General features: G+C 45.0%; 2 protein-coding genes across 2 annotated transcripts; both read left to right on the plus strand.

The window, feature by feature from the left end:
* The first annotated feature begins 3 nt into the window (after positions 1 to 3).
* On the plus strand, positions 4 to 11,785 carry IK (IK cytokine). Its single transcript, XM_077768774.1, has 20 exons — positions 4 to 166; positions 679 to 745; positions 2,524 to 2,616; positions 2,968 to 3,027; positions 3,860 to 4,027; positions 4,196 to 4,310; positions 4,994 to 5,064; positions 5,385 to 5,431; positions 6,473 to 6,636; positions 7,145 to 7,253; positions 7,544 to 7,583; positions 7,743 to 7,962; positions 8,122 to 8,140; positions 8,784 to 8,862; positions 9,314 to 9,394; positions 9,640 to 9,697; positions 10,715 to 10,803; positions 10,979 to 11,087; positions 11,262 to 11,296; positions 11,383 to 11,785. The coding sequence occupies exons 1-20, from the start codon at positions 151 to 153 to the stop codon at positions 11,408 to 11,410; spliced, it is 1,668 nt and encodes a 555-aa protein (XP_077624900.1). The 5' UTR covers positions 4 to 150; the 3' UTR covers positions 11,411 to 11,785.
* A 3,408-nt stretch (positions 11,786 to 15,193) lies between these two features.
* WDR55 (WD repeat domain 55) lies at positions 15,194 to 20,105 on the plus strand. The gene is made up of 7 exons (XM_077768784.1): positions 15,194 to 15,471; positions 18,092 to 18,192; positions 18,276 to 18,363; positions 18,466 to 18,645; positions 18,735 to 18,834; positions 18,922 to 19,091; positions 19,175 to 20,105. Exons 1-7 carry the CDS (start codon positions 15,281 to 15,283, stop codon positions 19,491 to 19,493), a joined length of 1,149 nt encoding a protein of 382 aa, XP_077624910.1. The 5' UTR covers positions 15,194 to 15,280; the 3' UTR covers positions 19,494 to 20,105.
* The last annotated feature ends 24 nt before the right edge of the window (positions 20,106 to 20,129 follow it).

Consider the following 20,129-nt stretch of genomic DNA (forward strand, 5'->3'; position numbering starts at 1 on the left):
CAATTTCCGGGCTAGCTGGCGGTGGAGGAAAGGTTGCGGAGCGCGAAGCACTGTGGGCTCTTCCTGAGGTGCATCGTGGGAAAAAGCTTGTCGCTGGTGTGTTGTCGTTGGAGCTTCAGTTGTTGGAGGCGTTGAAGCACCGCAGACGAAATGCCAGAGCGAGACAGTAAGGCTCGGGTCATCTGTTCTTTATTACCTTCAGGACTTGGGACACTTAGCGTGTTGTTTTCGCCTCAGGCCTTAAGCCCTGTGTGGAATCTGGGGGATGGAGAAAGGGCGGGGTGTGACGCTGGAATCTGGCGAAGCTGTTGGGTCCCGAGTGAAACCGGGAATCTCCGAATTGTTGGCTGAACTGTTTCTAAGCCTTGTCCTTGCCCCAAGTGACTACGGGTGTTTTATCTGTGAACTACTCCCTATCCCCAGCACTTAAATCGAGAATTCTGCCAATTTGTCTTTCACGTAGATTTTAGATGTCATCTTCAGAAGTCTTTGCTGATCCTCCGCGCCGGTATTTTCTCACTTCGGCCTAGAATTACGTTGTATTGTCACTGTCTTTCTTCCTCACTAGATTGTGATCAGTTTGACTAGAAAACATTAGTATGTTCACTAATATATTCCCAAGTTTTGCACAGGACCTGACACGAAAGAGATTAAATTAGTTCCAATTCTTTTTCTTAGGCGAGCCTTTCTCCAACCCCTTGGCTCCAGATGGCCACGATGTGGATGATCCTCACTCTTTCCACCAGTGAGTGTTTCAATAGGGGACTATGGAATGAACTAGGGGGGCAAGTAGAGTGGTGTGGTGATGGTGAAAGAATTCTAAGTTGTCAGCAAGGATGGTACAAAATACTGTACCACTTGCTCCTTTATCTCTGTGAACTTTAGCTGGATCAGATCAATTGCATTAGAATATTACAGGGGAAATTCTGGCTGGGAGGGTGCTAGTTTTTAAAGTTAATGTTTAATTACATATGATATAGGAGTTGATTCTTAGGGAAAATTAAAGTAGAAATAAGAATATATAACATCCTCATTTCCAGTCCCTTTCTTTGACCATGTAACCACTGTTTCTTTTTTTACATCTTTCTTTACTTTTTACATGTCTTTTAACATTTATATACATACTTGCATGTCTGAGGAAAATGTATTTTTACTCTATAATTTGAAGTATTAAAATTAAATGTACTGTCTTGCGTGTACACACATATATATTACATATATATTACATTTATATAATTATTATATATGTTTATTATATTATATGTTTATGTAAATATTATATATTATATATTTATGGCATAAGTATAATATATGTGTATGCCATTTTGCCACTTGCATATTTTCCCCACTCCGTGTTTTGGAAATTATTTTCATGGCAGTGACATGGATTCCCTTCTTGACCAGATTTTTATCAGGCTTCTCTAGGGTCTCATTTTGAGTAGGACTGGTGGGCTCACGTTTAGCAAAGAATGCTATGAAGCCAGTTTATGGAGAATCACCTTACATAATGAAGTAGGTTCAGTCAAGCTCCTTTTTCCACCCTTGATGTCTAACCAAGTTCCTTTTAGTAATTTTTCATAAATCCCCAATTGTCCCAGTGTGTATTCAGAGCCGAATTTCAGTTCCTCTCCCCTAATGCAGTAGCCTTTATTCCTATGACAGTAGTCTTTTTTTTTTTTTTTTTAAAGTTCTTTAATTCATTTAACAGAGAGAGAGGGAAAGAGTGCATGCCCAAGCGCAGGGTTTGGGCGGAGAGAAGGGGAGAGAGAGAATCCCAGGCTGGCTTCATGCTGTCAACACAGAGCCTGATGCAGGGTGCAAGATCATGACCTGAGCTGAAGTTGAACTCTTAACCAACTAAGCCACACAAGTGCCTCTTCTGTGACAATAGTCTTGAACAGTGTCTTCCTTGGGAACACTTAGAGAATTCTTTGCTAAAACTGGGCACAGCAGGCCAAGAAAGAGCGCTAGTCAGAAGAGGGCTCAAAAGGGCCTGACTAAAGTTTGGCCAAAGAGTAAGTCTTTGTCATTGTACCAGTTAAAATTATCTCTTATACCGTTGTTGCTATCTGCCCCACATTTGAGAAACACTCATGATTTAAGTAGTCTCTAGTTAATGGATGTTTAGGTTGTTTCCAAGTTTTTATTATTTTAAAGTCTGAAATTGAATCTTTTTTACAGTCATTCTACTATAACTGTCCCAGTAATTAGCAAAGGTAAATAAAGGTGAATGGAATCGCTAGGTCATAGGATATACACACTTAAATTTGGATACTGCCAAATTGGCCTCATATTGGCTATATTGAATTAACATATGTTCCCTTCAGTGGAATTTTTACTTCCCACATTCTCACTCATACTTGATTTATCAGACTTTTTAATTGTTAACACTGTGATGCATTAAAAGTAGCATGTTTTTATTTTAGTTTGTAGTTTCATGATTTTCAGTAAAATTAACATTTTTTTACATATTCCTTTTCCAGTTCTTACTAGGTACTCATTTTTAATATCTTTGTGTTCTAGGTCAAAACTCACCAATGAAGACTTCAGGAAACTTCTCATGACCCCGAGGGCTGCACCCACATCTGCACCGCCCTCTAAATCACGTCACCATGAGTAAGTTCTGGGGTCTTCCAGCGTGTCTCTTATTTCCTTCCTATGGAAAATCTGCTGAACTAGATGTCTTAGGAACTAGAAGGTTAGTTATTTTTTGAAGATTGTGATTCTGATTGTCTCCTGCTGGAGATTAAAGCTCAAGAGGAGACTAGGGTGCTCTAGGATCTCAGAATATGTTCCACAGACCACTTGTACTGTGAGTGCTACTTCTAGTGCTTAACTGTGCAGAGGTCCATTCCACCCTTATGCACTCAGATACTGGGGTAGATATTGGAGAATATATAGTTTTAATAGTGCTTCAGCTGGTTGTGATGCTATCTAATGCTATCAGTGAATTTCTTTCTCTTCTAGGATGCCGAGGGAGTACAATGAGGATGAAGACCCAGCTGCACGAAGGAGAAAAAAGAAAAGGTAAAGGAAGGATGGAGGAGTGTTGGATTTAAAGTGGATAGTGTTTGGGGGAAATGAGTGGTAGTTAGGAGCATAAAAATTGACATTTTCCTTTATAATTTTGAGGTTCTGTGCTTTACTGGTGAGGAGTGATAGGTAGAGTGGCAATTTAGGACTTTGGAGTCAGCGTGCAGTATTTTTATTTCAGCTTTACCAGTTCCTAGCTGGATAGCCATGGGCATGTTGCCTAACGTTTATCTAATACTCAGTATTCTCATGAGTAGAACAGAGAGTGATTTCATAACTTTTAGCAGGTTGTCATGAGTGTTAGCTGTGATAGTGCATGTAAGCATTTAACACCAGTGCTTGGTATATGATAACCATCCAGTAAAACTTACCTGCTGTTATCACCATCATCAACATGATTTATTTATATGATACTAAAACTTCTGGACCTGATATTTTGCAGGTCCTCTCTTCTGGGGGAAGACCAGCAAGGAATGACTTCTTTTCAGTTAAAATTTGGAAGGCGATAAAAATTTAGTTAACTTCCTGGTTGCCCTATGGAAAAATCTCATAACCTTTTAGAGACTCAGTGACACAGAGTTGGGTAGCATTAGAGAGTTCTGAATTGACAGATGGAATGTCCTGAGGTTGCACTGAAACAGCATATCTGTGATCTGGAAGATGCTGTAGTTCTAATTTTGAGGACTATCAAGAGGTGGCCGGCAGTTCTATCAGGACATATAGATAAGCTTTCACCAGAGGGTTGGATGAAACAGGCAGGAACAATTCTGCTTACTTTGGGATAACAGCTGGTGAGCTTTATGCATTTGCTTTTCTCTTGTCACAGTTATTATGCCAAGCTTCGTCAACAAGAAATTGAGAGAGAGAGAGAACTAGCAGAGAAATATCGGGACCGTGCCAAGGAACGGCGAGATGGCGTAAACAAAGATTATGAGGAAACTGAGCTGATCAGTACCACAGCTAACTACAGGGCTGTGGGCCCCACTGCTGAGGCGTGAGTACCCTGGGAACCAGGGTCTGATTCCCTCGGCATCCCAGAGTCCTACAATCACAGTGAATTCTTCCTAACACTTTACCTACTTTAGAGCCTCAGCTGAGCCATCTCAAGAGGGACTTGCCCCTCACAAAAGACTGTTCTAACGTGATTGCTTTCAATATACAGGGACAAATCAGCTGCAGAGAAGAGAAGACAGTTGATCCAGGAGTCCAAATTCTTGGGTGGTGACATGGAACACACCCATTTGGTGAAAGGCTTGGATTTTGCTCTGCTTCAAAAGGTGAGGGGCACCTGGATGGCTCAGTCAGTTAAGCATTTGACTTCGGCTCAGGTCATGATCTTGCAGTTTGTGAGCTCAAGCTCCATGTTGGGCTCTGTGCTGATAGCTCAGAGCCTGGAGCCTGCTTTGGATTCTGTGTCTCCCTTTCTTTCTGACCCTCCCCATTCATGTTCTCTCTCTCTCTCCCTCTCTCTCCCTCTCTCCCTCCCTCCCTCCTGCTCGCTCTTTCTCTCTCAAAAATAAATATTTTTTTTTACAAAAGGTGCATCTTGGTGAGTGGGTAGAGAGTGCTGAATGTTCTTGTACAAGGCTTTCAAGGTGAAGGAGGGAGGCTTCTGTTAGACCAGACCATTTAGAAGGGCTAATGGTGGCTCTTGTTTAGGACTAATTGTAATTCATCCTTTAAGTCATGGCCTCAGTTTTTTATTTTGGGGGGGAAACTTTCTCTGATCACCTAGGTATGGTTAAACCCCATTGCTCACCTCCTACTTCCTGTACCTTTGCATAGCTCTTCTATTTCACTTATCATAGTTATCACATTTTGTTGTCTCTTCTGCTGTAAGCCCCATTAAGACAAGGACTATATTGACTTATTTAGTATTGAGTTCTTTGTTCCTGGTACAGTCAGGTATATAGTGGTGTTAGGTAAACGTATGTAATATGAATAAATGTCTGAACCCTAGGTACGAGCTGAGATTGCCAGCAAAGAGAAAGAAGAAGAAGAACTTATGGAAAAGCCCCAGAAGGAAACCAAGTAAGTAAACCTGGGGGAGAGCTTGAGAGTTTAGAAAAGTGGGACTTAAAGTAGGAACACCTTGGGTGTCAGGGTGGCTCGCTCAGTCAGTTAAGCATCTGACGTTGGCTCAGGTCATGATCTCGAGGTTTGTGAGTTCAAGCCCCACATCAAGCTCTGTGCTGATAGCCTGGAGCCTGCTTTGGATTTTGTGTGTCTCTCTCTCTGCCCCTCCCCTGCTTGCACTCTGTCTCTCTTTCTCTGTTTCAAAAATAAATAGACAAAAAAAGTAAAAAAGTAGGAACATATTTAGCAAAAAAACTTATTTTTTATTTTTCTAGGAAAGATGAGGATCCTGAGAACAAAATTGAATTTAAGACACGTTTGGGTGAGTACAGAATTACACTAAAGGTTGTGCATTTTAGGTGAACTGTAGGGATTTAATGCTCTGAGGAGGATATGCTTCCCCTTTCTCTCAACCTTCTTTCCTCTATCTTGCCCGTAGAGTAGCTAGTTCTTATAATATGCTCTACTAGAAATCAGATGTGGATTTAGTCATTTCATGTGTTATTAATGTCCCCTCAATTATGTTGGAAGCTGTTTCAGATTGTGTCTTATGCATTCAGGGAAGTAGCTTGTAGCTTATGTGTTAAGGGATGTAGCATGGTTGCTGATTGAAAGCTCAGAATTTGCCATCTGAGACCTCGGTTTTAATCCTGCAGATGAAGCTGCACTAGGCATGTGAGGGCGCCTGACTTCACTGCTCATTGCCTGTTTGTCTGCAGAAATAGGGCTAAATCACCTCATGGGATTATTGGGGGGAAAAATTATTATGCATCATACCTATCATATTGAGCATGTAGCAGGGCTGGTTTTTCCATCAAGAACCTCATTCTTCCTCCTCACAGGGCCCAATACAACGTGAGGCATGTAGTATCCTTGAGGAGACATTGTAAAAGAATGGATAGGAGCTCAGGCTTTGGAAATAGACTGCCTGTGTCCCATTCTTTATTCTGTTGCTTGGTAGCTGTATGATTCTAGGTATATCTTTATCAGTTAAAAGGAGATAATAAGGCACATCTTATAGGGCTGTTGTGAAAACTGAGTATCTGGTATGGTGGCTAGCACAGAGTTAAGCACTTGGTAAACGGCAGCTGTTACTGTAGAAGCTTCTCCATGGCTATGCTGCTGCTTGTCCTCTTTTTTTTTTTTTTTAAATGTTTTATTTATCTCTGAGGTAGCATGAGCAGGGGAGGGTCAGAGAGAAGGAGATACAGAATCTGAAACAGGCTCCAGGCTCTGAGCTACCTGTCAGCACAGAGCCCAATGCAGGGCTCAAACTCATGAACCGTGAGATCATGACTTGAACTGAAGTTGGACGCTCAACCGACAGAGCCACCCAGGCGCCCCTGCTTGTCCTCTTTTGTAGGCCGCAATGTGTACCGCACACTGTTTAGGAGCAAGGCTTATGAACGCAATGAGCTATTCTTGCCAGGCCGCATGGCCTATGTGGTAGACTTGGATGATGAGTATGCGGACACAGACATCCCCACCACGCTTATCCGCAGCAAAGCAGATTGCCCCACCATGGAGGTAAGTGACCTGAGAGCCTGTTACATGAGCCTCAAGCCTGGGAATCAGCCTTGATTCTGCCCTGGGTCTCATCTACCACATTTAGCCCATCACTGAGTCCTGTCCATTTTTTATTTCCTAAATTTCAATTTGGATTCACTGGAGTGATTTTTACAAATGGCTGGTGTGATCTTTTCAACAAGCAAATTTTTGTCTCACCACTCTTGAGAAGCTTTCAGTGATTTCTCATTGAGAAATTGCCCCTGCACCTTCTGGTCGTCTTAGCCGCTTTTCATCATGATTCCCTGTAGTTGTTCTCCAGTGAATACTAGCTTTCTTGAATGTGCTAGATTCACTTTTGACACAGGCCTCTTTGTATGTGCTATTCTTTCCGCTTGGAATCTTCTGTGACACCTTTCTCTGTTTTCACCTAGTTGGTTGTAATTTGTCCTTCAGTTTGTTAAGTGAATGAATGAAGTGAAGAGATTTTGCTCTATGGGATAACATCCTTGTTTCTTGTGGTTTTCAGGCCCAGACAACACTGACTACAAATGACATCGTAATCAGCAAGCTCACCCAGATCCTTTCCTACCTGCGGCAGGGTACCCGCAATAAGAAGCTCAAGAAGAAGGATAAAGGTAACCTGGAGGGTTAGGGAGAGAAACCTTAACTTTGGAGGGGCTTTGGAGCCTTTTGTGTCCAGAACATTGGGAGGTTCCTAGATTGCAGATAAACATGGGAGCAGTGTAGCATTAACTTCACCCACCCTGGAAGCAGTGGTCAGTTTTGAGACTTGACAGGGGAGAGCAATCGGGAGCTTTTATTATCTAATCGTCTAAACACATGTTTAAATGGGCATTCAGAGCTGGTTAGGCTGAGTTGGAATCAACTCAGGAATATTTTATTCACTGCTTTCTTTATATCTTAGGGAAGATGGAAGAGAAGAAACCCCCTGAGGCTGACATGAAGTATGTATCGTAGTACTGTCACCTAATGTGAGGGAGAAAAGGGCTCTTTGTTTCTTGTTTTTGGCATTTTGGGGAGGCCTTGGTGCAAGAATCTGTAGAAATGGCCAGGGAGAGTGGAAGTGGTGTGACTTTGGCAGCTAGGGATCTCTGTTTTTCTAGTATATTTGAAGACATTGGGGATTATGTGCCATCCACAACCAAGACTCCTCGGGACAAGGAGCGGGAGAGATATCGGGAACGAGAGCGTGATCGGGAGAGAGACAGAGACCGTGACAGAGAGCGGGAGCGAGAACGAGATCGGGAGCGGGAGCGGGACAGAGAGAGAGAGGAAGAGAAGAAGAGGCACAGCTACTTTGAGAAGCCTAAAGTGGATGATGAGGTGAGATATGGCCCTGGTACCAAGTAGTAGAACTGCCCATCTCTGTGCCTGCCCAGCCAGGTGTAGGGTAGGGAATTGTTTCAGGGATTAGTCAAGTGGGGAGGAATGAGTGTAAATCCCTTATAGTGATACTCACTTCAGTTTCTCTTTTCTTTCCAGCCCATGGATGTTGACAAAGGTGGGTTGTATCTGAGACGTCTTGCATTTGCTCTGGCAGTCTTACTTTCCCCTGGGCTGAGAGTCTATTCCTAGAGCTCAGAGCCGGCAAAGGTTGGGATTGTGGGACTTCCTGGTCTGGGTTCTCATTAAGATCCATGTCTTGCTTCATGGAATAGAAAGGAGTCTGGAGTTGTTCCCCCCCCCCCCCCCCCCCCCCCCTCCCGGGGCAGNCTGAGAGTCTATTCCTAGAGCTCAGAGCCGGCAAAGGTTGGGATTGTGGGACTTCCTGGTCTGGGTTCTCATTAAGATCCATGTCTTGCTTCATGGAATAGAAAGGAGTCTGGAGTTTTTCCCCCCCACCCACCCCCACCCGCTTCCTGGGCAATGGCAGCCATGTTTGCTCTGTTAGCTACAATTCCTCCAGCTGTGTGGTTCTGAAAGATGTGAGGGAGGTCTAACCAGCAGTATTCTTTGTACACAAACCCATTTCAACCACAATAGCTCATTACTAGTTGAACTTTAATTAAAATCATGTTAGCTGAAAGAGGGTTTTTTCTGCTGCTTAAAAATATGGTTTTATGAAAACAGGTTGAAAGTGTGTGTGGAAAAGAGGTTCGAAGTTCCTTATTTCACAGTCTGAATAGAGTTCCCTTTCCCCCCAGGACCTGGATCTGCTAAGGAGTTGATCAAATCGATCAATGAAAAGTTTGCTGGATCTGCTGGCTGGGAAGGCACTGAATCATATCCTTTATTTCAGTTTGTTGCTGGATTCTAGAAAACTGTTGTCCTGTTTCTTTCCAATTCCACCTACCTCCTTGCTTCCCCACAACCCTTGGCCCTCATCCTGCCTCTTGCCCTTCATGCTGAATTTTGATAAAATTTTGCAGTCCTTGTGGCTTTCCCTTTTCTCCCCCACATTTGTTCTTTTTTAAAGGTATTTTTATTTAAAGTTTATTTATTTCAGTAGTCTACACCCAATATGGGGCTTGAACTTACGACCCCAAGATCAAGAATCCCATGCTCTTCTGACCAAGCCAGTGAGGTGCCCCATGACTTTCCCATTTCTCAGAGGATTCCTGCAAGTTCACAGCCTCCTTCTTATGAGTTTTCATGTTGGGGCTTCTAGGCCTTGGCCCTTCCTTCTTGAAGCTTTTCAGTTATAGGTAGAATTAATTTCTTTAATGTAACGTATGCTGAAGAAGCCAGAGGACAAGAAGCAGTTGGGAGACTTCTTTGGCATGTCCAACAGTTATGCCGAGTGTTATCCAGCCACGTACGTGAGACTGTTGAAGAAGGGAGGCTGGGATAATTGGACAAGTTGTGGGGAGGGGGATGAGGTGGAAATTTGATTAACTTGGACCCACAGGTACTTACTTGGATGAACTGTTAGGTTCTCGGTGAGAGGTCTGGGGGTGGCGGTTGCCATTTCTATGCGTATAGCATCTTAGTTGGTAGATTTCTGGATAGAGCATAGGAGTCTGAGTCTGCACCATGTGTTAAACTGTTGCTTCTCTTTAGGATGGATGACATGGCAGTGGATAGTGATGAGGAGGTGGATTACAGCAAAATGGACCAGGTGTGGAGTTGGAAGGATGGGTGGGGATTCTTGGGCAGTTACTCTTTGCCACATATCTGCTTCCCCACTCCAAAAGATCTGTGTCTCATTTTCTGGGCCTTAACTTTCCCTCAGTTGCAGCAGTAAGAACAGCAGCATTGTGGCGTCATGGGAATTTTAACCTTTAAAGTATCTGTCCAAAGTCAAATGAAATGTGCTCAAAATAGATTTTTTATTTCTTATAAAATGCTAGGCTTTGATTTCTGTACTAGGCAGTGAACAAGCCTTTAGTGCATAAATAGTAAGGGTAGAAGGAATTTCAGTCCTGAGAAAAATAACTAAATTTTACTCTAGCCAGGATTGAAATGTTCTTCTCTGTCTTAAAACAAAAAAACCTTAACAAATAATAACCATTAATGGTGAAGAAATTTCATCTACTTTTTCCTTCCGTGGTTGAGCATGGTTTAATTATATCTTGGAGACTTGCTTAACCCTGGCTCTGCCATTTATTAGTTTTGTGACCTTGACAACTCATTTTACTGCTTATGCCTCAGTTTTCTCATCAGGAGAATTCAGAGGAATATGGTTTTCTTTTGATAGAGTTTGAGAGAATTAAGTAAGTGTTCAGGGTTCAGAATCATGCCTGGTACATAGTAAGTACATAGTAAGCATTTGTTAGTATTTATTAGGGTGGGATTTATGAATTATAAAAAAAGACTTGGAGAACCTGTTTTTATTAAGGGCTAAAATTCTGGGGGCGCCTGGGTGGCTTAGTCGGTTGAGCGTCCGACTTTCGCTTAGGTCATGATCTCGCGGTTCGCGGGTTCGAGCCCCGCGTCGGGCTCTGTGCTGACTGCCAGCTCAGAGCCTGGAGCCTGTTTCAGTCTGTGACTCCCTCTCTCTCTGACCCTCCCCTGCTCACGCTGTCTCTCTCTCTCTCTCCTAGAAATAAATAAAACATTTAAAAAAAAAAAAAGGGCTAAAATTCTGTTTCTTCTGACATTTCTAACTTCCTTGTTCCCATTGTGTCTCTAACAGGGTAATAAGAAAGGCCCCTTAGGCCGCTGGGACTTTGATACCCAGGAGGAATACAGCGAGTATATGAACAACAAGGAGGCTTTGCCCAAGTGAGTTGGTATTAAATATGGCTAAGGAGTGAGAAGGAGTGAGAAGAGGGATGATGATGGGGTGGGCCAGCCTTCACCAGAACATGTTCTCTAGTCACAGGGCCATCTGGGAACACCTTGTTACTGCTGTGCAACCTCTGAGACCTTCTTTCTCCCAAATGTCCTTTATTCTCAGAGCTGCATTCCAGTATGGTATCAAGATGTCTGAAGGGCGGAAGACCAGGCGCTTCAAGGAAACGAATGATAAGGCAGAGCTTGATCGCCAGTGGAAGAAGATTAGTGCAGTAAGTGAGATTGCCTCTCGGGGGCACTTCAGCTGAGAGGAGACACTGGCCCACAGATGCGGGTACAGGCAGGGGGCTGGAGAGCCAAGGAAGTAGGAGAGCTGTTAGCTTTGTGCCTCAGATGAGCTTAGGCTGACAGCATAACTATTGTGTGTTGACTGTTCTTTTTTATAGATCATTGAGAAGAGGAAGAAGATGGAGGCTGATGGGTGAGCAGCAGCATTCTTCTCTGGGGCACTGTAAGAATTGGTTGGAATACTGATCTTAGGCTGACTCATTTCTCCTTCCATTGCAGAGTTGAAGTGAAAAGACCAAAATACTAATCCCTGGTTCCAGCTGCAAAAGGATTCCTCACAAGGAAGCGCTTGCCATTGTTTGCTTTCTGCAGTTCCCAAAAGAGTTGCAAGGTGTCTTTCTGTGAATGTATATAAAATGTTGTTGTATGATCATTTAGTTCCATTAAAACTGGTCAGCATGAGGACACCTGGATTGCTCAGTCAGTTAAGTGTCTGACTCGTGATTTCAGCTCAGGTCATGATCTCACAGTTCGTGGGATCAAGCCCTGTGTCTGGGCTCCGCTCTGACAGTGTGGAGGCTGCTTAGAATTCTCTCTCTCCCTCACTCTCTGCAACCCCCTCCCCCCGTTCTCCTCCTCTCTCTCAAAATGAAGAAAATAAACTTAAAGAAAACCTTGTTAACCTGCTATCCTGTCTTCTCTGTGTTGAGCTTTCTCCCTTCAGGACCCCTGAAGCACCAAGAGGAATTCCACTGATTGTGTAAAATGCACATGCAGGAAGTTAGCTCAGTCGTGCTAGATTGCTGGACAATAAGGATCCTAGCCAGGACGCCTAATGGAGAAGGAAGTCCTTTCTCCACTCACTGATGGGCAAAGAGGAGCATAAGGATGATTGGTCTCAAATAACAGACTCATTCAGGCCCATATGTGGCCTACTCTTAGGACAGAGATTCCCTGGGAATTAGGGTCTATCCAATGGGCTACAGTCTAATCCCATGGTTGTGCAGGACTAAGCTCTAGGTAAAGGTACCTGAGGAGAATCATGGGAATAAAAATGAATTTATGCCCTCCTGAGAGCTTTACTAATTCTAAGTACAAATTGCTGATTCTCTGGCTACAGGGATAATCCTGGTAAGTGCCTTGAGGGATCCCTATGCTAGGCCAGCAGGGTTTGGTGCCCTTCAACACTCTGAAATGTTTGCCAATGCCCAAGGTGGGTCTCTGGCCTCTGAATTCTTACACCCCCAACCTTTTCCTCCTCTCTGCTCATTGCTAGCACTTTGGTCTGGTATTCATAGGGTCATCATTTTTTTCTGGCTGGATCCCTAGCTGCCACTGCCTGCCCTGAGCCTAAGACCTAACCAAGAAAGCTAGAAGGCCCCCTTAACCTTTCTGTCTTGCTTTTGGTCACTTAAGGCTTGATAGGGCAAGATCAAGAGAAAGCCAGCTTTGCGCTTGGCACCTACAAGGATGAAATTGGGCCTTGTCTGTAATATATAGCACCTAGAATGCCTAATATCGCACAGTAAATGACACCCTAGTTTCATGGTTGTAAGCAGTGGTTTCAGTTAAAGGGTCACAGAGACCTGGCTCAGATAAAGATACCTAGAAGTTGATTAAATTTAAGACCTGGGGGTTGGGGTGTGTGGCTGGCTCAGTTCTTAGAACATGTGACTCTTGATGTGCGGGTCATGAGTTCAAGCCTCATGGGCATAGAGCTTAATTAAAAAAAAAATCTGGGATTTGACTCAGTTTTAATTCATTTCTAGGGTGCCTGGGTGGCTCAGTCTGTTGAGTATCTGACTTCGGGTCAGGTCATGCATGAACCTGCAGTTCATTAAGTTCAAGCCTTATATTGGGATCGCTGCTGTCAGCATGGAGCCTGTCCCTCCCTCATTCGCATTCTCTCTTTCTCAAAAATAAATTTAAAACATTAATAAAACTAGTTTCTGACTCTTTCCATGCCAGCAGAGCTCTTGCAACCATGGTGAATCTTCCTAAAGCTGCCAGGCGTTGTGCAAGAAGTGTGGCAACCATCAATCCCACAAAGTGTATACAGTACAAGAAAGGCAAAGATTTTCTGTAAGCCCAGGGAAGCAGAATGGTTCTGGTGGGCAGACTATACTGATTTTCTGGAAAAAGACTAAAACTACAAAGACGATCTTGCTGAGGCTTGAATGTGTTGAGCCCAATTGCAGATCTAAGAAAATGCTGGCTATTAAGAAATGCAAGAATTTTGAACTGGGAGGAAATAAGAGGGTCAAGTGGTCCAATTCTAAGGTTTATATTTTGTTACATTATGAAGACAACAGCATCTTGAGGTTATGTTAAAAAAAAAAAAGTTTCTGCAGGGGACACCTGGCTGGTTGACTCAGTAGAACATGTGACCCTCGAACTCAGGGTTGTGAGTTCAAGCCCCATTCTGGCTGTAGAGCTTACTTTATTATTTTTTTTAATGTTTTTTATTTATTTCTAGGAGAGAGAGAGATAGACAGCGTGAGCAGGGGAGGGTCAGAGAGAGAGGGAGTCACAGACTGAAACAGGCTCCAGGCTCTGAGCTGGCAGCACAGAGCCCGACGCGGGGCTCGAACCCACGAACCGCGAGATCATGACCTAAGCGAAAGTCGGACGCTTAACCGACTAAGCCACTCAGGCGCCCCCTGTAGAGCTTACTTTAAAAAAAAATTTTTGGGGGGGGGGGCAGCACCTGGGTGGCTCGGTTGGTTAAAAATCCAACTTCCACTCGGGTCATGATCTGGCAGTCTGTGGGTCATAACCTTGCCGGGTTTGTGCCCCAGTTGGGCTCTTGTGTTGACAGCTGGGAGCCTGGAGCCTGCTAAGTTCTGTGTCACTCACTCTCTGCCCTTCCCCTGCTCACACTTCTCTCTTTCAAAATAAATAAACATGGGGTGCCTGGGTGGCTGAGTCGGTTAAGCATCAGACTTCGTCTCAGGTCATGATATTGGGGGTTGTGGGTTTGAGCCCTGCATCAGGTTCTGTGCTGACAGCTCAGAGCCTTGAGCCTGTTTCACATTCTGTATCTCCCTCTCTCTCTGCACCTCCCCCGCTTGCACTGTCTGTCTCAAAAATGAACATTAAAAAAAATTTAATAAACATTTAAAAAAAATTTTTAATAAACATTAAAAAAACTTTTAAAAAAGTTTTCCAGTTAAAATCAGAATCTGCAAATATCACCAAGCCTTGTGGACATCACCAAGGTCCTCTGGTTGTCCATATGGTGAGTGACAAGGACCCCCAACACCACATGGCAACTTTCCCATACACACAGGACATACAGCTTCTCTGAGGTCCCTCACCTCACTTACACCTCTTATTAAGGGGGTTGGGCATCAGCATATAAGATATCTTAGAAGGCTTAGCATTACTTATGTGAGAGGCTTCTTTACAGTCACAGGAGCTTGTGCTCCTTATGTACCCCACCACATAGTGCTCCCATCTTTGTGGAGCCTTTGGTAACCAGAATGTTCAGAATGTCAACTGTTGTGCCCATTTTCTTCCTTAGCAACTCCTTGCCAGCTCTGAGCACTGTTGGTCCGGCCCAATGAGGGTATGCAGCCAAACTACAGGAACTGGCAGGATGCTGTTCCTTTGGCCCTAAAGACGTGAGCACAGAATGCAGCAGCTTAAGCGTGCCCTTGGGCGACCTGCTGTCCAAGACAACCACACATCAAATTCTCGCGGTGTGGGGCTTTCGCTGCCGGACTAACCTCGAGGCCGCCCTTGGGCTTTGCAAACCTACGAAGTGCTGGCGTCCCCTTCTGCTATCCCGAGGGCAGCAAATCATCCTTTATAGTTGCTGGAGGGAATACCCTACCTGTCAGCATCGATCAGAATGAGGGGAAAGGACTTAAAGGGAGTTCCCAACTTTATGTGATTTGACCACGGAGAGCAATGACGATTGCGTCGTCGACCTGGCCCAAAAAGGGCCACGGGAACACGGAGAAGTACAAGGAACACGGAGAAGTACAACTGGAGGACCAAGTCCCTGGGATCCACTCCACCCACAGTAGCGGCAGCCTGCCTGGACTTCCCGCGTCTCAGCACCACTTCCGGCTCCGCCCCCAAGGCGGAAACGGAATCTGGGCCACTCTTCCAGCCGTGTGGAAGGGTTTGGGGCTCACTGCTCCACTGTGAGCCGCTCGGAATCTTCTGGTGCATGGACCGCACGTGTAAGGAGAGGTCTTTGGAGGATGGGATCGACGAGGAGGACCCGGACTCCACGGAAGCCGAGATCCGCATCCGGGACACTCCGGAAGACATCGTGCTGGAAGCGCCAGCCAGTGGGCTGGCGTTCCATCCCACTCGCGACCTCCTGGCGGCGGGGGACGTGGATGGGGACGTATTCGTGTAAGTGCCGGGCAGGGCTGGGGGCTGCCGGATCTGCAAGCTTCCCAGGGATGGAGGTGGGACAAGAGAAAGTCGCAGGACTCATCTTGGCCTAGTTGTTTGATAGCATTTGGTTTTAAACCAGTTACCACAGAAATCTCTTGAAAGAAGCGTAGAGTGTAAGAAAAGAGAGCGGCTCAATGTCCGGACGAAGCCCAGAGACAGTAGCGGGACGACAAAGCGTTCAGGACAGTGTTATTGTTCACTGGATTATTATATTGGGTCTGAAACAGGCTCTGTGTGGCCCCCCATTTGCTTCTTGCCTGCTTTAATGTTTCAAACACACAAACCCCGCCACCTCTCTTTCTTGATTATAACCCTTCAACGGTTTACCGTAGTTTTTAGGATTAAGTCCAGACTCCTTAATCTGGCTCTTAGGAGTCTTGACCACCTAGCCCTCTCTCACTTTCCCTTTTACTGTGTTTATTCATCTTCTTAACTTTTTAATGTATCTTAAATCCTCCTCTCCTTGCAGGTTATTCTTTCTGCCCGGAAAGCCCCTTTCCCCCTCACTTGTACCCAAAATTCCTGAGTTCTCAACGTTTCTGCACTTGCCCTCCATTTCCCAAACTACATTAGATTACCCATTAGACGCTGCTTTGTTGGCACCAGATAGCTTTCCCTCATAAACTTCCTAATGGCTTGTAATCATACATTCATTTGTGTAATTATTTGAATGCTTCTCTCCTCAGCTAAAAAAAAACAAACATGTTTTTCAAACTTTTTTGGCCTCACCCCACAGGAAAAATATTTTTTAATATTATGTGTGATGTAGTCTGATATTTTCTGGTTTATTACATCGTTATTGCAGGCACACACATAGAATGCTGATTGAAGCTCATTAATGGGTCATGAGTGGAGTCTGAAAAACACTTGTGTAATCTGTAGTCTGTTACGTTATCCGTTATACCTCCTGCTTCTAGACCAGGGTGGGTGCTCAGTATGTTTTTGATTTTGAAGAAGAGAAGTAGGGCGGAAGCAGTGAAAAGTCACTGAAGGTTTTAGCCAGAAGGGTTGTGCTGCAGATTTACTTAATGAATTTAAACCTCAACCTCCTCATTAGCTTCAGTCACCTTGGGCAAGTTAACTTCCCTATTTTCATCTTCAAAAATGTGAATAATAATAGAGACTTACCTCTGAGATATTGCAGGTTTGGCTCTAGACCTTTGCAATGAAATAAGTCATAGGAATTTTTGGGTTTCCCAATGAATGTAAGTTAAGTTTACATGACAGTATAGTCTATTAAATGTTCACTAGCATTATGTCTAAAAAACAATATACACACCTTAATTAACAAAATACTTTATTGCCAAAAAATGCTAACCATCATCTGAGTCAGTCATAATCACTGATCACATATCACCACAACAGGTATCATAAAAAAGTTTGGAATTATGCAAGAATTACCAAAATGTGACACAGAGACACGGAGTAAGCAAATGCTATTGGAAAAATGGCACGGATAGACATACACACCATAGAGGGTTGCTGCAGACCTTCAGTTTGTAAAACATGCAGTATCTGTAAAGCACAGTGAAAGGAGGTATGCCTGTACCTACCATGCAGAGTGTCAGGTGTATACTACAGCACCTGAGTTCAACAAATGTGGGTTCTATTCTACTGCCATTCATAACTTACTTCATGCCGGACTCTTAGGAGTCCCCCTAGACCTTCACCTTTACTCACACCCCCAGTGCGTCAGGTTTTTCTCCTCTTCCCTACTCCCAGCCACTGCCTTTCTGCAGGCTTCTGACTTCTCCCGTGGCTATTCCAAAGAGGTTCCTTTTCCCATAGGATTCTGCTTGGCCTATGGTCTCAAGTCCAGTCCAACCCATTTTTCCAGATTCAGCCATTGCACTCTCCTGCCACTGGAACCCACCTCATTTCTTGTCTCTACCTAGAAGAGACATTGACATCTGCCTCCAGTATCTGCCACGTCAACTACTTAACTCTTCATGACCCAACTCCCATCATAACCTTAGCTTTCCAGGGCTCTAGTCTCAAGCTAGGCACTGGGATAGAGCAAAAAATAAGCAGATACAGTTCTGCTCACCTGAAACTTGTTGGCAAGCATTTATCATTGGCCCTTTTTGAAGATCTGCTCTGAGGTAGGCACTGGGGATACAGTGTGGACAAGTATTTGCCTCAAAGCTGAGCTTCCCGGCTTGTGCTTCTCTGCTCCACCTCCATTTTGATCCTACTTTCTTTTCATCATGTGGCCATAGTGTGTTGTAATTAGTTGTGACCTGAGGTACAATAGCCCTGTCTTGTTGATTTTTACATTTCCAACTCCTGAGGCTGTTCTCACTTCAGTAAATATTTCATGCCCTTCATAGTAGTCCAGATCTAATGAGGTCAGCTTACAAAGAAATCCAGAGCAAACAGACTTTGAATTAATGTCTACTGAATGAAAGATGGACCATTTGAAGCTCACTGAAAGTGGAAAAATGGGATGGTGAGCTCCTTGGGTTTGGTGGTGTGTAACTGTGAGTTCCTAGGTAGGTGGATGGTTGACTAGTCAGTCTTTACGTTCCATGCTGCCAGGATCTGGGGTCATTCACTCTCCTGCCCCTCCTCCCAGCTTTTCCTACTCCTGCCAAGAGGGAGAAACGAAGGAGCTCTGGTCTTCAGGTCACCACCTCAAATCCTGTCGAGCCGTGGTCTTCTCTGAAGATGGGCAGAGTGAGTACTGGGGAAGGCAGCCAGCAATATGGTGGCAAGGGATCAGCGAGCAGCACCATGACCTGGGCACCTTTTTCCCCCAGAACTTGTTACTGTCTCCAAGGACAAAGCCATCCATGTTCTAGATGTGGAGCAGGGCCGACTGGAAAGACGCATTTCCAAGGCTCACAGGTAAGGGTAAGCGTAAGGCTCAAGGGTGAGTGTTGAGGTTATGGGTAAGGTGGTTAAGTCCCTATTGAAACAAAAATGGTTCAAGAAGCTCTGTATCTCTAGTGCCCCCATCAACAGTCTCCTACTGGTAGATGAGCATGTCCTGGCCACTGGGGATGACACAGGTGGTATCCGGCTCTGGGACCAGCGGAAGGAGGGCCCCTTAATGGATATGCGGCAGCATGAGGAGTATATTGCCGACATGGCTCTGGATCCAGCCAAGAAGCTGCTGCTGACAGCCAGGTACAGCCTCAAAGCTCCCTCCCCTTCCCTGTTAAATGTCTTTCTCACTGGGAGCTTTTGCCAAGCCTGTTGCTCTACTCTTTCTACAGTGGTGATGGCTGCCTTGGTGTCTTCAACATCAGGCGACGCCGGTTTGAACTGCTCTCAGAGCCTCAGTCTGGAGACCTGACATCAGTCACTCTCATGAAAGTACAGCTTGGTATGGGGGTTTGGGATTATGCTAGCAATCTGGTCTGAAGGAGCGCCACAGACATGTTTTTCTCCATTTCCCTACAGTATGGGAAGAAGGTGGCCTGTGGCTCCAGTGAAGGTACTATATATCTCTTCAACTGGAATGGCTTTGGGGCCACAAGTGATCGGTTTGCCCTAAGAGCTGAGTCTATTGACTGCATGGTTCCAGTCACTGAGAGCCTGCTGTGCACTGGTTCCACCGATGGGATCATCAGGTAAGAGAAACTAGACAGCCCTAAGATCACATAAAGGTTATGCCCAACCAGCCAGGACCCAACGCTTTTCTCTCTCTGCCCAGGGCTGTCAATATCCTTCCGAACCGAGTGGTGGGCACTGTGGGCCAGCATGCTGGAGAGCCTGTGGAGAAGCTGGCCCTCTCCCACTGTGGCTGCTTCCTGGCCAGCAGTGGCCATGACCAGCGACTTAAGTTCTGGAACATGGCCCAGCTGCGGACTGTGGTAGTGGATGACTACCGCCAGAGGAAGAAAAAGGGAGGGCCACTGCGGGCCCTAAGCAGCAAGGCTTGGAGCACAGATGACTTCTTTGCAGGACTGAGGGAGGAAGAAGACTCCACAGCTCAGAAGGAAGGGGAGGAGAGTGAGGATGAAAGTGACTGAGGGGATGAGCTGAATCTCAAAATGGGTCCTCATTGGGGAAGTCTTGCTTCCTGGCCTGGATACCAGAGGGGCTATTTATAATACTTTTTTTTTTTTAAACATTTATTTGTTTTTGACAGGGAGAAACAGAGTGTGAGTGGGAGGAGGGTCAGAGAGAGAGGGAGACACAGAATCTGAAACAGGCTCCAGGCTCTGGCTGTCAGCACAGAGCCCCATGCGGGGCTTGAACTCACGGGCCCGCGAGATCTTGACCTGAGCTGAAGTCAAGAAGCTTAACCGACTGAGCCACCCAGGTGCCCCGCTATTTATAATACTCTTGTGCTGTGCACAAAGATGCATAGCTAGAGGCTCAGGACCAAGGGCACTGATGTGAGGAAGCACTTGCCCTGTGGCGGCTGCTCACTCTACCAGTGTAAGAAAAGCCCACGGCTGGGGCAAGACAGCACAGACACAGGTGTACACCAACCAGGGGTTTAATATAAATACAACCAGCATAGAAAACCCAAATTCACACATACACTATAACCATAATGTAAAGTAGTGGGGACAAAAGGCAGATTTCGGACCCTCTGGCTCAGCCAGCCCCTAAATAAAACCAACAAAGATGACAAATCAACAAAGTAAGAAGTGAGATTC

This window comes from Crocuta crocuta, unplaced genomic scaffold (assembly GCF_008692635.1).
Source record: "Crocuta crocuta isolate KB4526 unplaced genomic scaffold, BGI_CrCroc_1.0 scaffold64, whole genome shotgun sequence".
In the NCBI taxonomy this organism is placed as follows: domain Eukaryota; kingdom Metazoa; phylum Chordata; class Mammalia; order Carnivora; family Hyaenidae; genus Crocuta; species Crocuta crocuta.